The sequence below is a fragment of the Drosophila gunungcola genome, assembly GCF_025200985.1.
Source record: "Drosophila gunungcola strain Sukarami chromosome 2R unlocalized genomic scaffold, Dgunungcola_SK_2 000006F, whole genome shotgun sequence".
Classification (NCBI taxonomy): Eukaryota; Metazoa; Arthropoda; class Insecta; order Diptera; family Drosophilidae; genus Drosophila; species Drosophila gunungcola.
In genome coordinates, this window is record NW_026453168.1 from 366874 (window position 1) to 393541 (window position 26668).

The following is a 26668-nucleotide window of genomic DNA, read 5'->3' on the forward strand; positions in this document are numbered from 1 at the left end:
ACAGTTTTCGAAAAATCTCGGCAGCGTACGGACGTAATTTGAGCTTGCGTTAGAAAAAAGAATAAAACAATGAAACTAAAAAAAATCATAAATCAAAAATTCTCTCCAAATTTTGTTTAAACGCTCAGTCTAAAAGTGCAAAACAGTTTTTAAAAACAATTTTTTAGAAAATCTAAGAACACTGTTCAAAGTATATTAATGTTAATGCTGAACTAAAAAAAAACAGATTGTGTGAAAACGTGAGTCACTTTTATATATAATTTTGTTTTATTCAATGCACAGTGGGCCAGAGTGCCAATTACAATATGTATAGCTGCATTTAAAGAATTCGAATTCATTGATCAATGGTGTAGTACGTTTTTTTTTATTCAGGTACTATTTTTGTGGTGTGGGGTGTGTAATAAAAAAAACTGATTTAAGCAGTGGAATATGAAAATATTTAATTTTTATTTAAATTCAATCAGACTGTAAGCGGATTAGCCACGTAACTAGAGAAGCAAATGCATCAGGAGTCCGGCGCACCCACACTTTATCGTAAAAAATAAAAATGTAGAGAAAATCCAAAACAAATTTTTTAAAACCAATCTGAAGTAATTTATCGCTTGTGACAAATGATCCAAAGTTTAGGCATCTACAGACCGAAATATCTCATAGGAGGAGTGCACATACATACATACATATGTCACTGATGATTTCATAACTTATTAAAACAATTTGTAGAAGTAGTTTCGTGAAGGGCCTTAGATCCCTAGTTTCGCCCTCCCAAAAACCCAAATCAGCTTTTACTCATTGCAGAGGTAACTCTTAGCCTTCAAATCATAGTTAAAATTAAAGAGGTTCGGGATATTTTTTGCTACAAGGAACAGCGGGACCATAAAAAATGGTTAACTTGCACTGCCGAATGACGGAGGAGGCCAGGGAACAGAAGCGCATCAATGATGAAATCGAAAGGCAGTTGCGCACGGACAAGAGAAATTCGAACCGAGAGCTTAAACTTTTGGTGCTGGGTAAGTGGAACACAGGACACTTTGATTGCATGACGTTTATTGATATATTTATATATATATTTATATATATATATATTCCAATTATATATGGGTTCAGGACCGGGCGAGTCCGGCAAGTCAACATTCATCAAGCAGATGCGTATCATCCATGCCAAAGGCTTCTCACCCAAGGAAACACGTGGATATATTAAGCTGGTTTACCAGAATATCTTCATGGCCATGCAGTCAATGATCAAGGCCATGGACAAGCTGGATATTTCCTATGGTCACGAAGATCATATCGTAAGTGTTTCAAGCATATCTTTATGGTTTGTTCCAACGCAATTGAATGACCTGCAGGAACTGGCCTATCTGGTAATGAGCATCCCCTATGAGAAGGTTGAAACGTTTGAGGATCCGTACGTGACTGCCATTAAAAGGCTTTGGGGCGATGCTGGCATCCAGAAGTGCTACGATCGTCGTAGTGAATATCAGCTGACTGATTCAACTGAATAGTGAGTTGTTATATTAAATTAATTTATTAGTAAGAGTTATTTTATCGGCAAAAAATCACATTTTGGTACAACAAAATACTCATCTTTTACTCTTTTGGTTTAGAAACTAGTAAGCGTATATCTTTAGTTCCAGTTAGTTCATTAAAAGTGATTTATTTATCTTATTCCAGCTTTTTGAACGACATAGCTCGAATTGAAAATGTTTTTTACTTGCCAACCGAACAGGATATTCTTCGTGTCCGAGTGGCGACAGTAGAAATTCTTGAGTATCAGTTTAATTTGGATGGCTTAATGATAAGGTATGGTACCTAAAATATAGAGCGATAAATTATACATTATTATTCCCTGTACGCATTTTGATTTATGCTCTCCAATAATGGTATATTATTCTCCTAACAAACAGAATGTATGACGTCGCAGGACAGCGATCGCAGAGAAATAAGTGGATTCATTGTTTTTCGGATGTGACATCAATTATATTTCTAGCAGCGCTATCGGAATTCGATCAAATGCTTGCTGAAGATGATAGTGTTGTATGGTTACAAGCCCTACAAACAAATGATTTCAAATTAATAAACCACACATTTATTTACAGAATCGAATGAAGGAATCAAAAGCTTTGTTTGACACGATAGTTAAATACAAATGGTTCCTAAAAACGCCAGTTATTCTTTTCCTAAACAAGAAGGACTTGTTCGAGCAGAAAATAATGACTAAGGATTTGGTGGACTATTTTCCTGAATACGATGGTAATTGTATTGAATTGTATTTTCCTCTCTGTACTTCAGAGCTACATATGTATATTTATATTTATGCTATTTGAAACATTTTTTTTTTGCTAGGTCCAAAGAAAGACGCAATTGCGGCCAGAAGTTTCATACTGGAAATGTTTGAAAGTGTAAAAATTGATGAAGATGAAAAAATTTATTCCCATTTTACCTGTGCTACAAGTAAGTGTATTTGTCAGGCTAGAAAGTATTTGTGTGATTTTAATTAATTTATCGCTTTGTCCATTATCTATTTTTAGATAAGGAAAATATAAGTTTTGTGTTTGCTGCCGTCAAGGACACAATTGTGCAAATGCACCTTACCGATATAAATTTGGACTAATGTGGCAACGAGGATTTCATTACAAATGAATAATTGATTTTTGGTTCCAAGTTAGTGGTAATGAAAAATCCTATGGTTCGACGTTACAAAACTGTTATTTATTTCAAACTTATGATTTACATATACAATCGATTAAAATTAACACGTTTCACAAACTGTACTTATTTTGTCTTAGCGCAATAACTCCAAAAATCACCCTGCCTGCAGCCGGGGCTTCAGTACAAATTAACTATCACAATGAATTCATATTTCTGTCATGCTTTGCATTTGCCGTAGAACCTAATATTGGCGAACAAGCTAACTAAACATCACATTGATCAACAGTTAAAAACGAAACTCTCACGCACTTAATCAGCTAAATATAATCTTGGATCGGGGGTTCTATTAAATCGTTTTGGCACTTGGGCGTTCACATGACCACAAAGTCGCTGAGGTTGCGTTCTGGTTGGACCATGCTCGCTGGCATCAGTTGGACCAGTTTGTTAAACAAGAAAGCTCGCTTATTCTTTAGCTCGGGAGTGCACTCGGTGCGTGCTCTTTTGGTGCACGATGAGGAGCTGGGACTGGAGGCGGTCTCCGAGATGCCGGACGAGATCAGGCTTTCGTTTGACTCCAGCGAAAGATTCTCTGTGGCGGGGCCATCAGCCACTTCGTCTGCAAAGATAAACGCTCAGACCGCTTGCCAAAGGAAAATGTATGCATAAAAAAAAAACAAAACCTCTCATTTTGGCCGACACATCGGGATCTGTTTCGAGATCTTCACCATCAGCACACAGTGCTGGTGTGGTACACTCTCTTTCAAGGCTACCGTCATGGTTTTTAAAGAGCAGAGAAGCCAGTTTGTGGAACTAAAATTAAAGTAAAAGGAAGTAACAATCTGCAGGAGTAAATATAGGGAGTAGAAAACCTACGTTATTCAATTGCTCCGCATCGTTATGATCAATCACAGCGGCTATATGATGACGCAAATACTGCATCGCCTTCAAGGGATCCTGGCGCGTCATCTCCTCATAGCGCAGTTTGCGCACCAAAAACCGACAGTGCTTCAGGATCTCCTCTCGTTTTGGTCTGTAATACAATCATTTTAGCATCTGCTACTTTCATCATAATGGGTACTTACTTTTCTAAGCGCAGTAGCCAAAAATCATCAAGTCTTAGTTGCTGTTGCTGGCAGATTCCAGGATTTCCCCCAAACAAATAATGAGTATTGGCCAGATCATCGTACACCAACTGGTGGGCATAGCGTGGACAGGGCTCTAGTGCTCCGTCCCCTTTGCTGGCACCCAAAATGTTCATCCTGCTGATGGAGTTCGCATCCTGGCCACTGTGGCGGCAGTAGTATATCCTAGACCACTTGTGATTCCGCAGGGAGTAGACCCAAAATGAGTTCGATGCATCAACGTGTTGTATATCACGGCGATCCTTAACCTTACTCAAGCTCTAGAAATATACGAATTAGTGAAGGATTCTGGATGGCATCTTACAGGTCATACAGAAAATATATATATCTCATCGCGTTCACAATCGATGGTGGCTCGCAATGTATACCCAGATGAGGGTTCAAATTTGGCTTCGTTGCCAGCGGTGGTTCCATGATGAGGTTGCTCTTTGTTGAGCACGGAAATGGCCTGGGTGTCCACGTCGTAGCTGAGGAACTCGTCCAGATCCTCCTTGCCTCGTTGACCGCCATAAATATAGAGTTTTCGATGTTTCTAATAAAAAATTAAGATGAACCGCGGAACTTTGTAAATTGAAACAAACCTACATTATGAAAAACCATGCAATGTGTGATCCTGGACTTAATGGACAATACATCTGCCATCGATGCGCTGGCGTGGTGGCAATCCACAAGTATTTGTGCCCAGGTATTCGTTGCTATGTGATACGAAAACAGCCCCGAATACTCGGGCTCTATCGCTCCCGTGGCGTTGACACTGCGAGGCGTCAGTATTTTGCCTCCAAAAACGTAAATGGTACGCTTATCGGCATCCATGCACATCTGGTGATCGTAAACGAGCTGGGGGCCACCCACTTGGCTGGTGTCATCGCAGATCTGCATCCAAATGCCAGCTCTCGTATCGTACAGGTAAAAGTCACTCTTGATATAGTCCGAGGTTCGTATCGAGTTGTCCAGGTAACGACCGAGCATGAACACATTTTCGCTGATTGGATCAAAGACCATTTTGTGGCAGGATCGCGGAGTGGGTCCATTGGAAAGCTCTGACCTCTCGCACAGCAGTGTCCACTGATCATCGTCGATGTTGAATACCCAAAGGTCACTCAAATCCTGGTAGCCATCCCAGCCGCCGTAGAGATATATCAGTCGCTTTTTGGCATCCACCACCAGCTGATGACCGCCGCGATTGCCTGAACGAGTCGATGTTTAGATGATGATTGCTATTTCGAGTGCGAAATACTAACCAGGCTTCATGTCGCTCTCGGTGTGCTTCATGTGCCAGCTGTGCTTGTAGTCCTGTTTGTAGAGATACTCATCCATCAGACCCTCGTCAATGCACTCGACTATAAACCTTTCAGCCTTCTCAAAGTCTCCCTGCAAAACCTATGTAGAGGAGAACAAACATTTTTTATTACTGATAAACCATTAAGGTTCCATTCAGATTCCCTGCTTACCAGGCACTTGTGCAGTTCGCTGATCAGCGGGTGCTCCAGTTGGACATTCGTCTGCTCCTGGAGCGCCCCGAAGGCACTCATGTAGCCCTGCTGGCGGAAGTGCTTAAGGCACAACTTGATGATTTCCACCTCGCGCAGCGAGTTGTAGCTCTTCATGCGGGCACTGGTGTACATCGGGTCGTCCTGGCCGTGCAGCTCGACGTACCAGATGCTGAAGTTGAAGGACGGACCCCAGGAGAGCAATGGCACGATCTTGAGGTACAGTATTGGCAGGTTCTCCGCGCCGTCTTCGGTGAGGCAGCGCAGGTTGAATACTTCCGGTACGTTGTCGTTTTTCAGGCCACTGGGGAAATACAAATGCTCTAGTTTCGTCAGGATTATGCTCTACACAGATTTCCGATTAACCTACCCTTCCAGCAACAAAACCATGTGCTCGTCCTCCAAGCCCCCGTAAACGCGGAACTTCTTGATATTGCACACATGCGACTTCTCGAACTTGCCAAACTTGATTTTCTTCACAATGGCGGGACGGCGAAGCTTCAAGGTGAGAAATTGCGGCGGACTGTTGGTGTAGGCGGACCACCTGGAAGTTTGATCGTTGGGGCAGTCCACGAGTACGTTTCTGCAAATCGAATGGAATGGAATGGAACTTATAAAGATGCGCATTTCACAATTACGAAATCCCGGGCATCCATTTTTGTTCTCCTATGATGAAACTTACTCGGGCAGATAGTTGGGCGAGTAGCTGGAGTAACGGTAAATCTCAAAGTTCAGGCGCTCGGAGAGGGAAAATGGCTTCTGGGCGTTGCTTTGGGTGCTCGTATTCGTCCCGGAGGCCGGATTTAGGGCGGCACCAAACGAGGACGGCGCCAACGATCCGTGCGAGCTGTTGTCCGTGGGACTGGAAGTCGAGGAGGAGGACATGGCTGATGGATGTGCGGGGCAATGTTCCAATGATCCTTGCAGTTTAACGGAGTGTGAATGCCGGCCAAAGAGCAATCTAGTTGCGGTTGTTACTTTTGCTACTTGTCCGCCTTTTCGGTGTTCTTCTTTTTCCGCACCCACAACAACCGCGTAACAGCTGATTACCATGGGCGTTTGCGGGCTTTTGTTAGAGGGATCATATCTTACGGGTCTTAAAAAGTTTGTTTTTATAGATATTTAAATAAATAAATAAAGTTAATATATATGTTTATGCACAGTCTGTAGTATAGTTATGATTATGTGGTCGGTATGTGGGAAAAACAAGTTTGTTTGAAAGAGGAAAACAAAAAGCTCCCGCCACTGCCTGTTTGTCTTCGATATCTTACAATCGCCTGTAGTCGGTTATTGTTTTCAAAATTGCTCACGCGTAAAATTACAAATACGAATGTTTTAACAAAAATGTAGTTATTAAAATGTATTTAGTCGTTAGTTCGATTAGGTCGATTTGGAAGACTCATTTTCATTTGCGCCGAAGATGGGAAAGTGTATTGATGTTGCGCATATATATTTGGGCGTTTTATTATGCCTAGCGCACACAGTTGTACGTTTTTAAGCCCGAAAGTTTGCTCAGCCTTAACGATTTGTTTGTTTTAGTCGTTTTCCAACGAAGCCTATTACAAAATTAAGAAAAGTGAATGCTTAGCTAATAAGGACTATTTTAGCAATGTTTCTTGTGTTTTAAAGCCAATAAGCTGGACTAGATCAGTTTTGAACATGGATTGTGACATTAATGACATTTTAACGGATATTAAAGTAAGTATATGCAATATTCCAATGCACTTAATCCATTTTTAATGTTTTTAGATGACCGTAGATGTTTTCTACAAGGATTCTTCATATTTATATAAACCATTTCTCATCAAAATTAAGATTGATATATGCCAACTGCTAAAGAGAAAAACCCAACAGAACTTTTTGGAAAAATTCACTATTAACCATATTTTAGCGTTGACTAATCTTAACCACAGCTGCCCATTAACGGTACGTTTTAGTTTCGCTGAGAACTCATTTTAAATGAACCAATATTTTTAGGGTCACTTGTTTGCGCGTGATTTTCATTTGGATTTGGTGTCCTTGCCGGCACTGCCTCAGCTTGATTACAAAATTGCATTTAATTTTTCAGGTGCTAAGCCGGAGAAACATTGGGGTGTGGTTTTAATCTTTTTCGAAGTGTTCGAGGATTATCACAAGAACAGAAGGACAAAACCACAAGCAAAGTCGATTGTTTTCGTTTGAAAAGCATATGGAACTTTAAGATTTTATCTGAACTTAACTTAATCTGTTTGTTTTATAAAGCATACGTATAGTTACTTCTTTAGTTTGAACTTAAATCCTTTTTGAAAATTTTGTCGGCTGTGACCGATATTAATCGATAACATTTCGGGTAAAAATATACATAACACTTGGTCACTCTAATTTTTGTGTCGTGGCTTGGTTTTACACTTAATTTTGTAGTTTTAAAACAATTATTTAATAAATAACTATGGCCTTTGACGCGATACCCAAGGATCTGCGAGGCCTGCGCGCCTGCCTCGTTTGCTCCCTGGTAAAAGTAAGTAATTTCTTACCGGTGATCCGGCACTTTTTAATCGGACCCATTTTCCGCCTTCAGAGTTTTGATCAATTTGAGACTGATGGCTGCGAAAACTGCGAAGAATTCCTGCGGATGAAGAACAACAAGGACAATGTGTACGATCATACAAGCAACAACTTTGACGGAATCATTGCATTGACCACGCCAACCGACTCCTGGGTGGCAAAGTGGCAGCGATTGGGTAAGGTCTTCATAAGTAGGATTCCACATGGCTCCCCTCACTAAATTTGATTTAAATTTCCTTCAGCACGCTTCACCCGTGGCATCTACGCCATCTCCGTGTCCGGAACTCTGCCGCAGTCCACTTTACGGGACATGAAGAACCGTGGCATTGTCTACAAAACCCGAGATAGAAGCCAGCGCTAAGCCACCGCATTGCAGTAAAAAATACATGTATAAATCTTTATTTTTAAGTTATAACAAAAACCACGAATACATACAGTAGCAATACAAAACCGAGATCGCATCAGTCATCCAGTGAACTAACGCGCAATCCCTCACCACCGGCAGTCGTCACATGAACACCGAATCCCGCCGATTCCAGTTCCTCCTTGAGCTTCCAGTAGACCTCGTTGCACTCGTAGTTCTCAGGCAGCAAGACGATCACATAGCCACCGGCACCGGCGCCCGTCAGCTTCGAGAAGAAACCCCGCTTGAAGGCGATGGTGAAGATCTGCTCCAGCTTGGGATGCGACACACCTATGGCCTTAAGCAGATCGTTGTTGATTTGGAATAGGCGCTCCAGCTTCTCGAATTTGGCGCTGTCGTCCTGGGCATTGCCAAAGCTCTCGTAGAGCGGAACGGCGGCAGTGACCAGCTCCTCGCAAGCCTGCCAAATGGCCTCTATGAGCTGCGGGAAAGCCTCGCCCAGATGACGCACCTTGGCTACAATATCCGCGGTGCTGCGACTCACACGACTGTCCACCAGCAGGATGTTCAGAGGCTTTTGGATGTGCAGCGACTGGAAGCCCTGACCCTTGACATACCGCAGCATTCCTCCATATGTGCACACTGTGTTGTCCAGACCCGAGGGAGTGCCGTGATTAACCCGCTCCGATTCGAAGGCCCAGGTTGAGATCAAAGCCTGGTTTTCCTCCATCATGTAGCTGTCTCTATCAAAGTGTCCGGCCAAAATGAGAAAACTTGTGGCTAAGGCTGCACCAAAAGAGGCGGAACTTCCCAAACCGGCGCCGACGTTCAACTGGCTGTCTACCTGCACCTGGAAACCGGTTTGTAGTGTCATTTTCGGATCGCCTGGCGCGGAGAGTACAGCGCCGGCCAGCAGATAGTAGATGGAAACAAAGGCCCGCTGGGTATGCTGCTTGGGTGCACCGCCTCCAGAACGTTCTAGCTGTTTGGATACCTCGGCACGGACTGCCTCTAGTAGTTTGGCTGTGCTGTCTGAAGGATACTTGCTCCTGAAGTCGGCCAGAAAGTCATTAAACTCCGGCAACTGGATCTCCAGGGTGCAGTTGAGTGCCTCCAATTGAAAGCTTGCCACCTGGCTGGTGTCCAACTGACGTAATCTCAAAGTGGTGCCCAATCCCACAACGGCGGCGAGTGCAGGGCGATGGTAGACCACTGCGTGCTCCCCATGGAGGATGACCTTGCCCGGAGAATGGACCTGGAACTTAAGCATCGTTGTTTGTTGTTGATCGCGGTGATCTCGCTTGTGTATTCCAAAGTTATTGCTTTATCGGTTAATCAGTTTTTTTTCTTGAATTGTTATGCTAATGCCTTTGGCCTCTCGCGAGTACTTAAACTTTAATAGGTGTTTGTTTTATGTAACGTATGCATTTAGCGGATCATTTGCGTTGTTAATTTGGTAACTCCACAAAGCTGAGTGCCGATTCCTGTGCTTTCCCTTTCACTTTCTTTGTTCGACTGGCGTTTTTTCGGGTTTTCGTTTCTTTGATCGCGTCGTCACACGCTAAAGCTCAACTACAAGCAAACGAACAACAGGTTATTGCGGCTTGTGATTGTTGTTGTATGTATATCTGATGGTGTTTGTGTTATTGTAGTTTTTGGTGTTACTATTGGGCTTTCACTTTCTCCCACTCTTCGAGCGTGTACGATTTCTGTGAGAATGCATGGATTTCTTTCAGTTCTTCGGCCAGCGTCGAGTTGACTAATCTATGTTTTTGCAACAGGGTTTTGCCGTTAAAGGCTGATGTCACGATGATTGCGCTGAATTTGCCGCCACAACCGTCCGATTCGTCCGTCACACTCACGTAGTCCGCCTCCAATTCCTTTTTAAGCTTGTCTTCGAGGTATTTAGAATCGTATTTACTCATTTTGGATGGATTTTTTAAACAAAACGAGGTGCTTAGCTTGGGCAGTGTGGACGTTTTGGGGTTCGGCTAAATGTTTGTTCTTTGGATGCCGGTAATTGGTATTTTCTCAGCACCAGTGTTTGGTCACACTATTGTATATTGCAATGCTATTATAAATTCGACTTAAATTTTCAAAAGCTTCCATGTTTCGATCCAATTTATAGACCCAGCATCCATAGTTTTAAAAACATTCTGCTGAACGCTTATAATACATGCAGCCGCCGTAAAAATGGTCGGCTTGGAACCTATCGGCATCGAATTGTTTCGCGCCAAAAACAGCTGACTGTGGTTATTAAACCAAACTTAAATAGACAAGTGTACGTACAAATATATTTTTGTATTTTTAAGAAAGACAAAGTGGCTATTTGATTAACAGGTGAAAGCAAAATCTGGACCAGTGAAGCCACAAAAATTTTCTTTTCGCTGAGCATCAAAATCAAAAATCTTTTTTTGCAGATCATAACGGAAGAATCATGATCAGTGATCATACGCGTTGTCCACTTAACTTTACATCACTAATTAAACTTAAATTAAATAAACAGCATATCAGTTTTCCAAATAAAAACAACGGAAAATAGCTTGTGCTGCCACTCTTTATAAAGTGAGCTACCACTGCCGCACAAAACTATCGATAGCTAATCGGTATCTTGGCGCCTGCTCCTCTGACGCAGCCAACTTCGCGCATTCATCGTACACTCTTGCGATAGCACGCGCAGTTTTCCCACCATTCATTAAAAAAAAATCGCATGTAATTATTTACTTTTTGTTAAAGCAAAACTTGATTTGTTTTGTGTAATTTGTACTTTAACTTGTTCTGAACTCGTTACTAACTATTTGGGCTTACGGTTTTCAGTACGAATTCGAGGGCGGAAGAAAGAATCACGCCACATTGTCCAGTGCAAAAATTGTGGAAAAACTGAATCCTACTTGAGAGACAGACACCGGCATTGCAATTATGTCCAAAACAGAAACCGCCGCCGTGGAGGCAACGGAGGAGAACTCGGTAAGTGAAATTTAAAGGGAACTGGCACCGAAAAGTCTATACATTTACCCCGGTCTCTTACAGAATGAGACAACTTCGGATGCGGCCACCAGTTCATCCGGCGAAAAGGAGGCCGAGTTCGACAACAAAATCGAGGCGGATCGCAGCAGGCGCTTCGATTTCCTGCTAAAGCAAACGGAGATCTTCACCCATTTCATGACCAACAGCGCTAAGAGTCCCACAAAGCCCAAGGGCAGGCCCAAAAAGATTAAGGACAAGGAAAAGGATGTGGCCGAGTGAGTAATGCTCGTCAAAACCCACCTCCTTTTACTCATTACTTTCCTTGTTAAAATTAGCCATCGGCACCGCAAAACGGAGCAGGAGGAGGATGAGGAGCTCCTCGCGGAGGACTCGGCCACCAAAGAGATCTTCCGCTTTGATGCCTCACCCGCCTACATTAAAGGGGGTGAGATGCGTGACTATCAGGTCCGCGGTCTCAACTGGATGATTTCGCTGTACGAGAATGGCATTAACGGAATTTTGGCCGATGAAATGGGTCTGGGCAAGACCCTTCAGACTATTTCCCTCCTAGGCTACCTCAAGCATTTCAAGTGGGTTTCTGCAGCTATTATTGCCTTTAAGAATATTACTTATTTTTTAAATGTTCCTGCAGAAACCAAGCTGGCCCCCACATCGTCATCGTGCCCAAGTCTACGCTGCAGAATTGGGTGAATGAGTTCAAGAAATGGTGTCCCTCGCTAAGAGCCGTCTGCCTGATTGGCGACCAGGACACGCGCAACACCTTCATTCGGGATGTGCTCATGCCGGGAGAGTGGGATGTTTGCGTCACCTCCTACGAAATGTGTATCCGCGAAAAGTCTGTTTTCAAGAAGTTCAACTGGCGATATCTGGTCATCGACGAGGCCCATCGTATTAAGAACGAGAAATCAAAGCTGTCGGAGATCCTTCGTGAGTTCAAGACCGCCAACCGCCTGCTTATCACGGGTACTCCGCTGCAGAATAATCTCCACGAGCTGTGGGCTCTTCTCAATTTCCTGCTGCCCGATGTTTTCAACTCGTCGGAGGACTTTGACGAGTGGTTCAACACAAACACTTGCCTGGGTGACGATGCGCTGATCACGCGTTTGCACGCCGTTCTGAAGCCTTTCCTGCTGCGTCGACTCAAGGCTGAAGTGGAAAAGCGCCTGAAGCCCAAGAAGGAAATGAAGATATTTGTTGGTCTGTCCAAGATGCAACGCGACTGGTACACGAAGGTGCTGCTCAAAGACATAGATGTTGTGAATGGCGCCGGCAAGGTGGAGAAGATGCGCCTGCAGAACATCCTTATGCAGCTGCGCAAGTGCACCAACCACCCGTATCTGTTCGATGGCGCCGAGCCAGGACCACCGTACACCACGGACACCCATTTGGTGTACAACTCCGGCAAGATGGCCATTCTGGACAAGCTGCTGCCCAAGTTACAGGAGCAGGGGTCGCGTGTGCTGATATTCTCGCAGATGACGAGAATGCTGGACATCCTGGAGGATTACTGCCATTGGCGCAACTACAACTACTGTCGGCTGGACGGCCAAACGCCACACGAAGACCGTAACCGGCAGATCCAGGAGTTCAACATGGACAACAGCGCCAAGTTCCTCTTCATGTTGTCCACTCGAGCAGGCGGTTTGGGTATCAACTTGGCCACCGCTGATGTGGTCATCATCTACGACTCGGACTGGAATCCCCAAATGGATTTGCAGGCTATGGATCGTGCTCATCGCATTGGTCAAAAGAAGCAAGTACGAGTTTTCCGCCTGATCACCGAAAGCACCGTGGAGGAGAAGATCGTGGAGAGGGCCGAGGTGAAGCTGCGCCTCGACAAGATGGTCATTCAGGGCGGTCGATTGGTCGACAACCGCTCTCAGTTGAACAAGGATGAAATGCTTAACATTATCCGTTTCGGAGCTAACCAAGTTTTCAGTTCGAAGGAGACCGACATTACAGACGAGGACATAGACGTGATCCTGGAGCGTGGTGAGGCCAAGACGGCCGAACAGAATGCAACGCTGGACAGTCTGGGCGAGAGTTCGCTGCGCACCTTCACAATGGACACAAACGGCGAGGCAGGCACTTCCTCCGTCTACCAATTCGAGGGCGAGGACTGGCGCGAGAAGCAGAAACTCAATGCCCTGGGTAACTGGATAGAACCGCCGAAGCGTGAGCGCAAGGCCAACTATGCCGTAGATGCCTATTTTCGAGAGGCGCTTCGCGTTTCCGAGCCCAAGGCGCCGAAGGCTCCCCGCCCACCCAAGCAGCCCATCGTCCAGGACTTCCAGTTCTTCCCGCCCCGTCTTTTTGAGCTGCTCGACCAGGAGATCTACTACTTCCGAAAGACCGTCGGCTACAAGGTGCCCAAGAACACGGAGTTGGGATCGGAGGCAACCAAGGTACAGCGTGAGGAGCAACGCAAGATCGATGAAGCGGAGCCGCTCAGCGAGGATGAGATCCAGGAGAAGGAGAACCTGCTCTCGCAAGGCTTCACTGCCTGGACCAAGCGCGACTTCAATCAGTTCATCAAGGCCAACGAGAAGTACGGTCGGGATGACATCGACAACATTGCAAAGGACGTGGAGGGCAAGACACCGGAGGAGGTTATCGAGTACAATGCTGTGTTCTGGGAGCGTTGCACTGAGTTGCAGGATATTGAGCGAATTATGGGACAGATTGAGCGTGGAGAGGGCAAGATTCAACGGCGACTTTCAATTAAGAAGGCTTTGGACCAAAAGGTTGGTTTTTATTTGGTTACAATAATATCAATTCCTTTATTTATTGGCTATTCTTCCCCATAAAGATGTCGCGTTATCGCGCTCCCTTCCATCAGTTGCGCTTGCAATATGGCAATAATAAGGGCAAGAATTACACAGAAATCGAAGATCGTTTTCTGGTTTGCATGCTGCACAAGTTGGGCTTTGACAAGGAGAATGTCTACGAGGAGCTGAGAGCGGCCATAAGGTAAGGACAAATCTTTATTGATAGATATAACTATTTATATTTATACCTTCAATGCTCCCACAGAGCTTCTCCCCAGTTCCGTTTCGACTGGTTCATCAAGTCTCGAACAGCTCTGGAGCTGCAGCGTCGTTGCAACACATTGATCACTCTCATCGAGCGTGAGAACATCGAACTGGAGGAGAAGGAGCGCGCCGAGAAGAAGAAAAAGGCACCCAAGGGCAGCGGATCCGCGGGCAGTGGAAGTGCCAGCTCCAATACTCCAGCGCCCGCACCGCAACCGAAGGCCAATCAAAAGCGGAAGAGCGAGGTGGTGGCCACCAGTTCCAACTCGAAGAAGAAGAAGAAGTAGAGAGGCAACCATTGACATGAGATTCGGCTCCGCACTCAGCATTAGGCAGTTAAATAGTTAAGACAAGCGATTACTTAAACATATTTCACTCGACATAGATACCTAGTTAATAGTTCACATCGGAAGCGTTTGGCCCCTATCATCCCTCAGAATAACTTTCAAACACACACCCCCGCCTACACATCCACTTATCTTATTATTGCGTGCCGCTGTATTCTATTCCAAGTAATTGTACTTTGTTCTAAGTTTTTAATCATTATATTAATACATATATTGCAACTCAGCCATGGTGATTTTACTACCGTTTGCCAAAATGGATACCCGAAAGAAAACAATGGCAAGCTGTATTTTCGTACTGTTTCTCTTTATCGTTTGGAATGCTGAGCAACTTAACATAATAACATTTATAAATTCTATGAATTGCAGCTTAGTTTGTGTAACAGGGCACTTAAACTTAATATCATCTTGTTCATGCAGTCAACGGCATCGGCAATTGGGCATCCGAGCCGCCTGACCATGTTCAACATGGCCGTAAGTTGGGTCAGATCTGGATGTGGATGTGGATGTGGGCTTTGCCTGCTCTTCGAACTTATACTTCCTTGGGGGGGGAAGCTACCTGCATCTAATGTAATACTACATGTCTTGTTTAAGGCTGAACACCTGGAAACCCTAATCGTCGTCGCTGTACATTTCGATGATCTCGTTGATGCTGGCCACGGCGCCGGCAACCAGCGCCAGGATGGAGAACACGCCCAGGAAGATGTTCTTCGCCAGCTTCCACTTGCACACGCCCAGGCGATCGGGCCACAGATAGACGGTCTCCACGAAGCTGGGCACAAAGATGCCCAGCAGCGAGAAGAACACGGCACCCACCAAACTGATGAATGGTTCCAGATTGGGAATGGCAGCAGCCACACCACCGATGACCAGAATAATACCACTGCGCAGCAGGATCTGCGTAATATTTTGCTTTTCGGGGCTGAACTTGTGACCGATCTTGCGCCAGAGGATTTCGTTGGGCACATAGAACTGCAGTCCGAAGGTGAAGAGGATGGCCACGGCCATCAGGAGCTTGGCCGTGTCTCCCAACCAGGCTCCCTCGGGCAGATTGAGAGTGATGCTGCCGCGCACTTCGTCGCCGAATCTCACATAGCCGAAGAATCCGATGATGGCGTAGAGCGAGACCACAGTGATCATGGCCGTGTTGAGGACACCGGGACATCCCAGGAAGTGCTGCGGCTTCCTCATCGAGTTCTCCACGGGCATCACAGCGCCGATGCCCTCCATGGCGAAGATCACGGTGGCGAAGAAGAGCGGAATGTCTGCAGCATTGGCGATCAGCGGCTTGTTGGAGTAGACCAGTGGCTGATCGAACATGTAGTACAGCGTAATGGCAAAGGTCACAACGATGAAGATGTTGGCCATCATCGAGAACGGCACCAGCCACTTGAGGTGACGGATCTGGCCGATCAGCAGGCAGGGAATCACGGTGATGGCTATGTAGATGCGCACATCCCAGTTGATGCCGCAATCGTAGTTAATGACATCGTGGAAAGATGTCGCAATAAAAACGATATACACACATGCAGCCGCATAGTATGTGGCCATCAGGCCGATGTCCACGAATTGCCTGAAAAAATGAGGAGGAGGACATTCATAAAGGTCCACTATCCGGATCGTCACTAGGCCCTACTCACTTGGCAAAGTTTGAGTAGGGACGCATTCCCTTTGGCCCGTACTCGAAGACCTTCTCCGCCGTTTCAGCGAATCCCAAAGATGTAACCCTGGCCTCCCGGCAAATGTTATGCGAAGTCTTCACCTGTAAGGTAAGGTAAGCAAAACCATTAGAAGATAAAAAGCTTACCCACTCATATGGGTACAAACTACAAGTTATATTGGTCTATGACATTTTATAGTTAGAAATCATTAAAAATGATTAATTTAAAATTGCTGTTAAACGGTTTTTTAAAATAAAAGAAAATAAATGTTACTACAAAACATCTGCTCATCTAGTTTAATTTTATACATTTAAATTATATTTTCAAAAACGTATTTGAAATTTCAATAGACATTTTTATTCATAAAATATCCCTGTAATTTGTTTCCAGACATGTCTACTGTATAAACTAGATACATTCCTTCAAAAAAACAGACTCTGATTATTTTTTAATTAATAAATATATCAGTCACTTATTAACGTTGTGCAATCATGTTACGAAGTTAGTATTAAAATTGTTCAATTAACAAACTGTTATTTCATATACATTGCTTTTAATTAGTTGATTTTTTAGAATCTTTTTACATTTTGCGCTACTTTTTTAATATCAGCTTTTGAATCGTATATTAAGTAAACGCTAAGCACTTGAAACTAATGTACGAGTACTTAGTAGATGGTTATCTCATCCAAATCATTTTTAACAACGAATTTATTATATACTCGCTCTACTATCTTAAACTCAAATAGTAAATCTAATTGATCGTAGTGCTAGGCGCTTGAAAAAGTGTTTGGGAAAAGTCCAAAATGACTGTCCAAATCTGAACGCCATAAATCTGCTGACTCGATTGCTTTATTATTTATATATATGACCGATGAGGTATAATCGGTGACTTGGCCATTCTAAGAAACCTTTGGTTGATTTATGCAATGTTTGGCATGCGTTTCCTGCGATGTCTGGAGACTCGAGTGCGTCTAGTTCTGGGTAATTACGTCTTGGTGAATTTGCGAAGATCGGAAATACTTGATCATAAATGAAAGCAACTAAAGTTTAGCAATCGCACACTGTATCTCCGCCGATAAGGACGAGTGGTGGCCAGACTGCGATTCCAAAAGCGTGCAGTGCTTATCTGGGCCCTGGACCCTCCACTGGCCATCGATTCGGCACCTTGAACTACTTAATACCCCGGAAAGCTACGTCAGTTGCTCTGACTGCTGTCTATCTATTGGCAGCTATAACTGCTTGAGTCAACAGTGCTAAATCAGGTGCTAAAATCTTAACCATTTGGCTTACCAAAATATGTACGCAGTGGGTGCAGAGGAATCCGACGATCAGCGTCATGGCCATGCCAAAAGCCAAGCCGGCGTTGTGAAAGGCCATGGGCATGGCCAGGATTCCAGTGCCCAGTGAACTCTTGAGCAAGTGCGACAAGGCGCCGCCGGCACTGGCTCCATTGGGATCTCGGTTCTCGAACGGATCGTAGGGATCCTCCGCTAGGGACTGTTGGTTCTTCTCCGTCAAGTTGGATCTGAAGGGAAAAAAGGAAAGTGTTGTTATGTCATTTAATCATAACCAAAATTCTATGCAAATTTTAAGCAGAATGCGTTTTAAATCTTAATTTTATCACTCATACGCATTTTATCAATCATACGCATTATATCACTTATACGTATTATCAAGTTTTAATGTTAAATGTTGAGAGTTATGTTTTTTTTTTTGATCTGGACCATATAAATATCAGACTTGGGAAAAGCAAATTTTTTTAAATGGAAATACCTATTTTGTTTTTTGGACTTTTAAAATTTTTGTCCATTTAAAAGAGTCTTAATTTAAGTACAAAATTAAAGCTTGAAATATAGCCTTTAGCAAAAAAAAATGTTGTCTATTTGGTATGTTTTAATACACTTTTAAATATAATCTTGGGACTTGTTTTGTGGATTATGATTGGATGGTTTTTGAACTTAAGTTATTAAATTAATGTTGTGTTATATAAATGTTATTATAACCAACGATAAACATGACCCCGATTTCATGCAAAAACTTCGATTAATGTGTTGTTTAAATACTTCAATACTCTTCCTCATGATAAGCTAATAGGTTTTAAGCTCGTATATGTATAACATATTATACTTTTAAACCTACTATAAGCTTACCATGAAGGCGAAAAAATGGAACTCAGAAAAAAAAAACTTTGAATTGAAGTCTCTCAATTTTACTTAATTTAAACAGTTTTAAAGCATTTTTCTTTTAATGCAGAAAATCTGGGTTACTCACTTCGAGCTGAAGTCATTCAATGTGGCCACTGAGCTGGTGTACGGGGGCGGGTTCTCGCCCGGCGCCGATGGGGTAAATCCCGCATTATCTGCCATCTGAAAGCGAAAATAAACCAGGATCGATTGTCATTAAATGGAATTAAAACATTTTGGTTGATTGAGCGCGCACGAACAGTGTTTTATCGCAGAGAGGAAGCACGAGATTCGCTTTCGTTGGCCATTTAAGGCTTGGGTTAATCCGCTCAAGGGTTGCTAGGCACAAGCCAGGCATATCTTATCGACGTTTGGAAACATTCGAGTATTAGAATTGCCTTACCAAAGAGATTTCAGATACTGCCCGATCGTTATCGGAAATGGCTAAGAACGGAGCCGGAGGGTGGGGTCGAGCAAGTAAACAACAATCGCACTTCGTTCATAAAATTCAGCTTTATGGTGCTCTAAAAACGCTTGTAATTCCTTTGACTACGGCCGTAAAGCGGACCCTAAATCAGCGTCCATATAGTAGTCACCACCTACTTTTTTTTTTCCTATTGAGTTGATTCATTCATGTGAGCTATATCTAAAATTCTTTGCGGCAGCGGGTCCACTTATCCCGGCAATTTAACCATGTTCTTTGAACCCATAGATTAGCTCAGTCGTCATAAAGCATTATTTACGAGTCGCGCACCCTCTTCTATTAAAATTTATGAATCAATTATGGTATTGCGAAATAAATTATGATGTTATTGAGGGCGGGGAAATTGTATGCCTGTCGCTATATAATAACTATAAATCAAAGGGGCACGTGCTGGATTTATTGGCTAAAACTGCAGAAAATATTGATATTGCAAGACTAATTTTGAAAAAAGAAAAATATCTTGAATAGTTCGAGTTATTGAGCTAAAGAGACTAAACAGTGTAAAAATCTCAAATAGCGTTGTTAAAAAATTAAACGATTTTAAATAAATTTTGGCATATTTAAATAAATTAATAAATTATTCTTTTGATATCATATTTCGTTGGCTACAGAAACATCTTCCAACCGAAAGTTAATAAAGTTTAAGTTGAAATTTGCATGAAAAAGATTGTTGGTTTTTGATTTCATTAACAAACTACAATTTATCATTCAAAAGTAGGTATGCTTTAATATGTTTACTATGACTTTTTATGAAAATAATACATAGAACATATATCTTGACACAAACGTATTCAAATAAGATTTTACTAGGATTTGTATCTTTCGTTCCGTTAACATCGATCGATCATAAAGTCTTAGAGCCATGGAAAGTTATCTAAATTGTGCCAGTATTTACTCTAAAAATTTCACCGCCATCGTTTTCATTTTCTCCTGCTGTATTTATAAAGTTGAACTTATACTTTAAATAATTAATGCATTTGGATGCAAAACGAAAAGCTTTTTAGTCATGAAGTTTTGACAAAATCTTGTTCTGAGATGTGTAATTAATATAATTGAACAACAGGTTATTTTTGTTAACTCAAAAAACTCGTAATTCCTTGACTTATTTGGGGGGCGCGATAAATACACGTAGCTTTACATTTCCGGTAACTTACTCTTCAGCTAGGATATCACGATCGGAAGAGTTTTCGAGCAAAGAAGGAGGACCGAACGCGCCCTCTGGCCAAAAGCAACTGAACGATCGGTTAACAAACAAAGTGGGTGTGGGTTCTGGTTTTAGGGGGTTACGGCGCCAAAAAGTGTCGGAAAACGTCGAAATAATAATGTCCAGAAGTGATAACGACTTAAAGCAAGACAGGTAACAATAATCAATAAACAACAACATTCACGGCTAATAAAAACAAAATGCTCAAAGCTACCTTTAAAATCAATTATAAATTGATAACATTATCGTCCCCGAACCCGAATCGATCCGAATGTAACCGAACGAAAGACAAGACTTAACTGATTTACTGACCAGGGAGAACTCACCATTGATATAGTGACTCTTTGTATTGATTCAATAAATTTCGAATAAGTAATTACTTTCGTTGAGAACCTTAGACTCTCGATGGGAAATTACGATCTAAGGAATTAAATAAATTCGTTTAAATGACTTCTAATAGTGGCGGAGCGTGTTATAATTATCAATATAGTCATGTGGCTCGATTAGATTAGTGGTCAGTAATGCTCACTGTACTATTGCTTTAGTTTATTACATAAAGAGAATAAAATTTAACTCTGTGGCATTGAGAATTCCTTGTAAATTTTACATAAACACAGACTAAGGTTGTTAACGATTTGGGGTCAAAACATTGTACAAATTAAAAGGCTTAATTATTTCTGTGTATGATCGCACATTATACCTGTTGTTTACCCAAAGCGATTGACTTTTATTTGGGGCGCACAAATCGATAAATCGAATGGGTAAATCTTTACGATCGACTTCTAATTGGGTGGGTTCCAGTAACTGGGGGGCCCCGAGTCTTATACGACATCACGCGCCCACACTACCCCAATTCGATATTAAATCATATCGGGACAGGGACATTTAGGCATTGATTACTTTTCTAGCCTATCACAGACTCGACTGTCCGAAACTTGGGTCTTATTAGTTTTATGGCCAATTACATTTACCACCTCCGTCATTATGATTTAATTAAAGGTTGCGTCAAGTGCGTCATCACATCGGAAAATATGGTCTTTGATTTCGGCTTTATGATTGTGCTAATAGGCTATTGACTGATCCGGTTTATGGCTAAAGCCTTCGTGCCCTGCCAAAGTTGCTGACTGCTTAGCTTTTTGGGGGATTTCTCCTAATGGGCGAAACGGAACCCGAAAGATTCAGATTCCAATGTTTACTCTGCCAATTATACACTGATCTATAAAATCTTAATTGTGAGTCAAGCCAATAAAGTGCTACGTCAAATGTGAAATGTGATGGGAAGGTTTGACTTTTCGGCTGATGACCTGGATTCACTGGAGGATTTTCCAAAGATATTGTTGTGATCGGATCGAAAAAGTTACCTTGTAAATTCTTTCGCCATAAAATTTTATGGCTGGACAATACACGATCTTTATCTCCAGTATTGTCTTATCGATGCCATATACTCCAGTATTATAACACCCTGACCTGCTTCCATAAGCCCCAGCCCTCGATCCCAACGAACGACCTTCCCGGCTATTGCATAAACCGTCTTTCAAAACTTATAAAGGAATTTCTCCCTGCCAATTCTCGAGCAGCCGCCTTAAGTACCTTTAATTGGTGGCTGATATTTTGAATGGAATTTCGAGTAGGATCTCTTTTGGGTCAATGCATTCCATTAAAGCCGAAACAGCTTTTTGGTTGCCTTTTTGATACCAGTTATCCGTTTGCTGTTTTGTTTTGCTTTAGCTTTGTTTCATTTTTTGCTGCTTTTGTTTTGCTTGAGTGTTCGCTTCACGTGCCGAAAGAAGAGGCGAAAAGAAAACCCGTTGACCGTCCTGACAGACTGTCAATACCATTCATTAAACCCCATTACAGAGAGAAATTTCCGTATAAACTTTAATTTTTAATAGCTATGAATGTGAAATTGATTTATTTATTTATATATATATATATGTACATATAAGATTTCCTTATTTTTTAAAGTATGTTTTGATGGAAGCCTTCTAACCGAATTCAATTCAATATTTTGATCCTTCTTTTTGAACTAACAGTTTATATTTAATATTAATATCCATTAATCCCCATTATGGAGAGAAATATCCGTAAACAATCTATTACGATCACCATTTTTAAAGATGTATTTTTTTTTTAAGTTTATGAAAGTATCCTAATCGAATAGCTTGTCTAAAATCAGTTTGGAACTTAGATCTGTCTTTTTGAACTTGATTAACTTGTCGAAATTAGTAACCATTCATTAAAACCCATTACAGCGAGAAATTATCAATGTAAACAATCTATTAAGATAAAGATCATTTTAAAGTTTCGTACATTATCAAAAGTATAATAACTTGACTTCAGCCAATTCAATTTGATATACAGAACTGTTTCTTTGAACCCAACCGTTAAGAATTCTTTCAAAAGTTGGAAAAACTTGTATAAAATTTTAAGCTTGTAATTATAGATGATTAGTTTTTCTCACTGTGCAGGGGGAGTTGCGGGCTGGAAAAGGAACTCAGTGTCGTACGATCGCTCGTGGTAAGGTGGATCGGTTCGATTCGATTCGACCTTATCGCTCACACTTTCGATATGCAAAGCGGATGAGCTTGAGCAGGCATAATTGATCGGACAGTTTGACAGTTTTGTAGTATTGAACTTATATATCATCGTTATATCATTGTTCGTTCGGCCCATTTGTTTTCGGGCAATAACAATATTAACGCTGATGTGATAATGCCCTACCTTGCCAAAATTGAGTGACAGCCTTGTGGGTGGTGGAGGGGTACTACTTTTTTTCCATTTCGAGAATCCAAACTAAACGCCAGGTTTATTGCACCGTGTGTAGTGGAACCGTAAGGTAGCTGTCAAGATAAAACTGAGCCAATAATCTTTTATGGCATCCAATTCGGCGCTTATCACCGCCACCAAAAAAAGAAAGGGAAAGAACAATGATTTTCCCACTTCTTCCTCTGCTCATGACTGGCTAATTGAAAGTGAAGGGGGCCGGGATCGAAGATTTTCCAGTTTTTAGCGCATTTTTTTTTTTTTTTTTTTGCGTCACATGCATTTGATAAATGCCTGATAACTCATTTGATGTGCGGGAATTAATTATAAATAATTAGTGCACTTATAAAATAGGCGATGATAAACACGAAAATCACAATGTAAACAAACAAAGCACAATAATTACCTTTGGCCCGATTTGGTTTGTGTGAAATTTTTGAAAAATTATTAAGAAATTATAATAATTGCTTGATCCAATCGTTTGTCCTCGACATTGACGATGCCGAAAAAGTGACTTTTTCACACAGCCGCGTTAATAATAATGATAGCCAGCGATATGCTCGATGGTGCGATTTTAAGGCCAGAATTTGCAGATTCAATCAACAGAGACCAATACGCTTGAACACTATTTAACTTTTGTGGCCATTAGTTGTTTAAGTATTTAATTTTTCACACCTGCTATGTTGCAAGGATTTACGAAATTCGCGCTCGCGTTGTTTAAGGGTTTATAACGTATACTTTTTTTTTTTTTTTTTGTTATTTCGGCCCCCGTTGGCGATATGTTGTTAACTGGCGGACGATCGCTTAGTGACTGATATTAAGCCAATGTTTGTGCTTTAATTTGTTGCTGCGACGGCGTCGCCAGAGCGCCTATAAACCCGGCCAGACACACAGATATATTCCCCTCTGAAACTCGGAGACGAAGTCGCTTCGGTTCGGGCAATTAACGCAATGGACAATAAACGTTACCGTGACGCAGGTGGGGCGAAGTCGGCCTCTCTCCGTCGACCAGGTGAGCATATACATATGCACATAAATCTTGTATCCATGTCCACTGTGCGTATGGGTGCTTTCTACAGATCACTCAGCTTTGGGCATTCGGCGGCCAGACAAGTCTGCCTTCGTCCCATTACTCATACGCCGTGTGAGAGGAGGAGGCATCGATCGTGTTAACTGGGTGCCCAGTGAGTGTGCTAAATATTGTTGTTAGGGCAGTCTTATCAATGGACTGTGGACGCTACTTTGTCGAATTGGATTTGTTTGGCTTAGAAAGATACATAATAGCTTATTTTATTGCATTTCTCTCAGGAAAATCACCAAACCTAGGGATTAGGCATACTTTTGGGGGCAGACATCTTACATATGACTTATATTTTAAAGTAATTACTAAACCACCCTGTATCCTTCACAGACAAACTGTCTGCCATCGTCCAAACGCCTAACTTACAAAAGCTATCGATCAACTATCAATCATCTATTGCATTTAAAAGGCTTCGCAACTGCACAGACAACATTTTGGCCATCTATAGGTCTGAAATCTTAAGTTTTAAAATTCGAACTTAAAAATGTAACAATTGTGTTCAAAATAAACCTTATATGTTTTTTTTAAGACTGCTCTTTGTAGTATGGGAATATTAAATTTGGACCTATATATAAGAAGTTTAATATAAAGTTTCGCAAAACTTATCTTTCAACTAAAAGTTAATAGTTAATAAGTTTAATTATACAATATATATATTACATTAAAGTTTACTAAATATATCTAATGTATATACAAAAAAACTTAAAAAAATTAAAAACTACTGAGATGCTCAAAACTTAGTAAATTAGATAGGACATTTAATTTATATAGGGCACTTCCATCTCTTTTGATAAAGTTATTTCCTGACTTATCACAGGTTTGCTTATATTTGATCTAATATATCTAATAACAAAAACCCATTTAGTAAAATATCAAACAATTTTCAAGATAGGATAGAATTATGAATGTCTGATCTGTATCTGTATTTTTTGCACTGTATTTAGGCCTCAAATGGGAGCGAGTGGTGCATATACTTGCAGCTCAAGAATTTGCTCGACACTTTGAACCTCCCAACCAGCCCCCCATCCGTGTAGCCCCTCCCCTCCAGCAATTACTTAGTGCTGCCTTGGGCGCTTCTCTTTTAGACAGACCATGGAGTTTAGTGATTGACTTGTTTCAAGTAGCCAGCTCCCCTTGTTAGCCAGTTTTGTTGTCTTACCATAAAATATGAAACAACGATCGGTTTTTGTTTGCCCAAGCCCGTGTGGTAGTTAGTTGCCGGCGTCAGTGGGACAGTGGAAAATTTTTAGCGGTTCGGTAAATGCTGTAAACTAAATGCATTTTTCACGTGATGTGCATTTCGAATATCGACGAGTTCAAACAGCGTTGCGCCAAATGGATTTTAGTTGTCATTGATTTATAAGGGGTGGCATTAAAGGGCCAATGACGCAATTAAGTATCGGTTATATTGCCGAGTTCTTGGATAACAGCAATAACTCAGGAGTTGATTGGATTGAATTTGCCATAGCTGTGGATAGTAAACATTGTATCTTTAATTGCAGAGCACTGATAAAATATGATGTACGAGCTGTGTTGTATTGTTTAACAAGGTTTTTTATTGACGCAAGACAATTGCACGTTGCGTATACGACATGTGGAAGCCTTGGAAGCAGTGATAAAGTAATAAGCAAAGGGTTCTGCGATGAACAAGACAAGAAACCGAAACCCTTTAAAGCGGGTCAAGAACTTGCTCTATAGCCACTGCAATATTGACACTACGATTTCTTATCGATGGAGAATTTGGAAAATATTTACTACTGCTTGCCGCTGTCCGTATTGACAATCTCCGTTGAGCCTGATAAAGTTGTACCGCCTTAATAGAGAATTATCGATTGTGAAAGCCGCCTGGATGGGAGCACTTAAGAGCTAAAGATATTATCGGGTCTTTGGGGGGGGATTTCCCACTCATCTGATATACATTGGGCTACCTTGAGAATACCTCTCATCAATCTAATTGATTTTCAAGCGGCAGCTCAAAATACCTGAAAAAAGTTAATTCAAAAAAAATCCCCTCCCTCAAAAAAGTATTTAAGGCCTCTTGTCACCGACTTTCCTGCCTCTGGCTCATTACAAGGCACATCACATCACATCGCAATCGTATTTCTGGCCAACTGATCGAGCTTAAGCTCCTCGAGAAATTCGCATCCAAATCGCATTGTGTGTATTATCGTTCATAATAACAAGTCAAAACAATAAATAATTGATTTGCTTCCGCAATTGGTTTCCGGCTCTGCCTTCTCGCCATGTTTTGGGGTCAGCTCGGTTCGACTTGGACGCATTGAGCATTAAGCACTGAGTAATTAATTAATTGATTAATTAATATGCACACTGCGCAGCCGTTTGCCGGCTGAGATTTAGATTCCGATTTCGATATTTCGGGTATACATACGTATACAGCTTCTGCCAACTGCCGACACTGACCTTGCCTGATGTCAAACACCCGCGCGCATTTTTAATTTACGACTGAGACCGCTGACTTCGATCATGTACGGAGGTGAGTTTAGTGACGCTATGTAGATTCGCATTCAAAATCTGGGCTAGTGGGGGTGGCGAGTCACCCGAGTCATCCGGGTGACAACTTCCTTGAGTTGCCGCCACCAAACCGGTTAAATCTTAAACGGCGGCTTCACAAAGTGACTTTATTTAGCGCCTGTTTTGTTTCGGTGTTGTTCCAGGTGACAGAATCCCTTTGTTCGAGCGGGCCCCAAAAATACAATAAGTGTGGCGAAGCACGCCTAC

At 42.0% G+C, this 26668-nt stretch overlaps 8 protein-coding genes and 1 long non-coding RNA gene across 16 annotated transcripts; 4 read left to right on the forward strand and 5 right to left on the reverse strand.

The window, feature by feature from the left end:
- The first annotated feature begins 16 nt into the window (after window positions 1-16).
- Window positions 17-2766, forward strand: LOC128255057 (G protein alpha q subunit-like). 6 transcript variants are annotated; one of them, XM_052984506.1, is made up of 9 exons: window positions 17-239; window positions 796-1007; window positions 1105-1289; window positions 1347-1501; window positions 1672-1800; window positions 1905-2034; window positions 2097-2250; window positions 2344-2451; window positions 2529-2766. In XM_052984506.1, the coding sequence occupies exons 2-9, from the start codon at window positions 881-883 to the stop codon at window positions 2609-2611; spliced, it is 1071 nt and encodes a 356-aa protein (XP_052840466.1). In that variant the 5' UTR covers window positions 17-239; window positions 796-880; the 3' UTR covers window positions 2612-2766. The 6 variants fall into 6 exon arrangements, with proteins under 6 accessions (XP_052840466.1, XP_052840461.1, XP_052840464.1 ...); XM_052984501.1 differs by having other exon boundaries at window positions 1105-1501; XM_052984504.1 differs by having other exon boundaries at window positions 809-1007; window positions 1105-1501.
- On the reverse strand, window positions 2688-6358 carry LOC128255052 (muskelin). 2 transcript variants are annotated; one of them, XM_052984492.1, is made up of 10 exons: window positions 5964-6355; window positions 5652-5864; window positions 5243-5585; window positions 5033-5171; window positions 4377-4978; window positions 4105-4323; window positions 3732-4051; window positions 3523-3679; window positions 3330-3459; window positions 2688-3265 (listed from the first exon to the last, which is right to left on the reverse strand). In XM_052984492.1, the coding sequence occupies exons 1-10, from the start codon at window positions 6332-6334 to the stop codon at window positions 3021-3023; spliced, it is 2739 nt and encodes a 912-aa protein (XP_052840452.1). In that variant the 5' UTR covers window positions 6335-6355; the 3' UTR covers window positions 2688-3020. The 2 variants fall into 2 exon arrangements, with proteins under 2 accessions (XP_052840452.1, XP_052840453.1); XM_052984493.1 differs by lacking the exons at window positions 2688-3265; window positions 3330-3459; window positions 3523-3679 and having other exon boundaries at window positions 3910-4049; window positions 5964-6358.
- A 313-nt stretch (window positions 6359-6671) lies between these two features.
- LOC128255060 (uncharacterized) lies at window positions 6672-7462 on the forward strand. The gene is given in 3 exon segments (XM_052984510.1): window positions 6672-6767; window positions 6821-6979; window positions 7031-7462. Coding segments are annotated over 3 exon segments (657 nt in total). The 5' UTR covers window positions 6672-6701.
- A 154-nt stretch (window positions 7463-7616) lies between these two features.
- On the forward strand, window positions 7617-8279 carry LOC128255061 (transcription elongation factor SPT4). Its single transcript, XM_052984511.1, has 3 exons — window positions 7617-7778; window positions 7839-8001; window positions 8068-8279. The coding sequence occupies exons 1-3, from the start codon at window positions 7710-7712 to the stop codon at window positions 8184-8186; spliced, it is 351 nt and encodes a 116-aa protein (XP_052840471.1). The 5' UTR covers window positions 7617-7709; the 3' UTR covers window positions 8187-8279.
- Window positions 8196-9462, reverse strand: LOC128255056 (uncharacterized). Its single transcript, XM_052984500.1, has one exon. It carries the CDS (start codon window positions 9457-9459, stop codon window positions 8287-8289), a length of 1173 nt encoding a protein of 390 aa, XP_052840460.1. The 5' UTR covers window positions 9460-9462; the 3' UTR covers window positions 8196-8286.
- Window positions 9463-9849: 387 nt separating this feature from the next.
- On the reverse strand, window positions 9850-10193 carry LOC128255062 (bolA-like protein 2). Its single transcript, XM_052984512.1, has one exon. It carries the CDS (start codon window positions 10112-10114, stop codon window positions 9854-9856), a length of 261 nt encoding a protein of 86 aa, XP_052840472.1. The 5' UTR covers window positions 10115-10193; the 3' UTR covers window positions 9850-9853.
- A 606-nt stretch (window positions 10194-10799) lies between these two features.
- LOC128255051 (chromatin-remodeling complex ATPase chain Iswi) lies at window positions 10800-14717 on the forward strand. The gene is made up of 7 exons (XM_052984491.1): window positions 10800-10901; window positions 11007-11156; window positions 11220-11431; window positions 11492-11746; window positions 11809-13921; window positions 13987-14147; window positions 14211-14717. Exons 2-7 carry the CDS (start codon window positions 11109-11111, stop codon window positions 14494-14496), a joined length of 3075 nt encoding a protein of 1024 aa, XP_052840451.1. The 5' UTR covers window positions 10800-10901; window positions 11007-11108; the 3' UTR covers window positions 14497-14717.
- A 122-nt stretch (window positions 14718-14839) lies between these two features.
- LOC128255055 (proton-coupled amino acid transporter-like protein pathetic) lies at window positions 14840-23495 on the reverse strand. 2 transcript variants are annotated; one of them, XM_052984499.1, is made up of 5 exons: window positions 23255-23495; window positions 18486-18580; window positions 17505-17739; window positions 16194-16315; window positions 14840-16126 (listed from the first exon to the last, which is right to left on the reverse strand). In XM_052984499.1, exons 2-5 carry the CDS (start codon window positions 18578-18580, stop codon window positions 15166-15168), a joined length of 1413 nt encoding a protein of 470 aa, XP_052840459.1. In that variant the 5' UTR covers window positions 23255-23495; the 3' UTR covers window positions 14840-15165. The 2 variants fall into 2 exon arrangements, with proteins under 2 accessions (XP_052840459.1, XP_052840456.1); XM_052984496.1 differs by lacking the exon at window positions 23255-23495 and adding an exon at window positions 20036-20171.
- A 2572-nt stretch (window positions 23496-26067) lies between these two features.
- Window positions 26068-26536, reverse strand: LOC128255063 (uncharacterized). The gene is made up of 2 exons (XR_008267596.1): window positions 26319-26536; window positions 26068-26221 (listed from the first exon to the last, which is right to left on the reverse strand). It is a non-coding gene; the product is annotated as an uncharacterized LOC128255063 (long non-coding RNA).
- Between the last annotated feature and the right edge of the window lie 132 nt (window positions 26537-26668).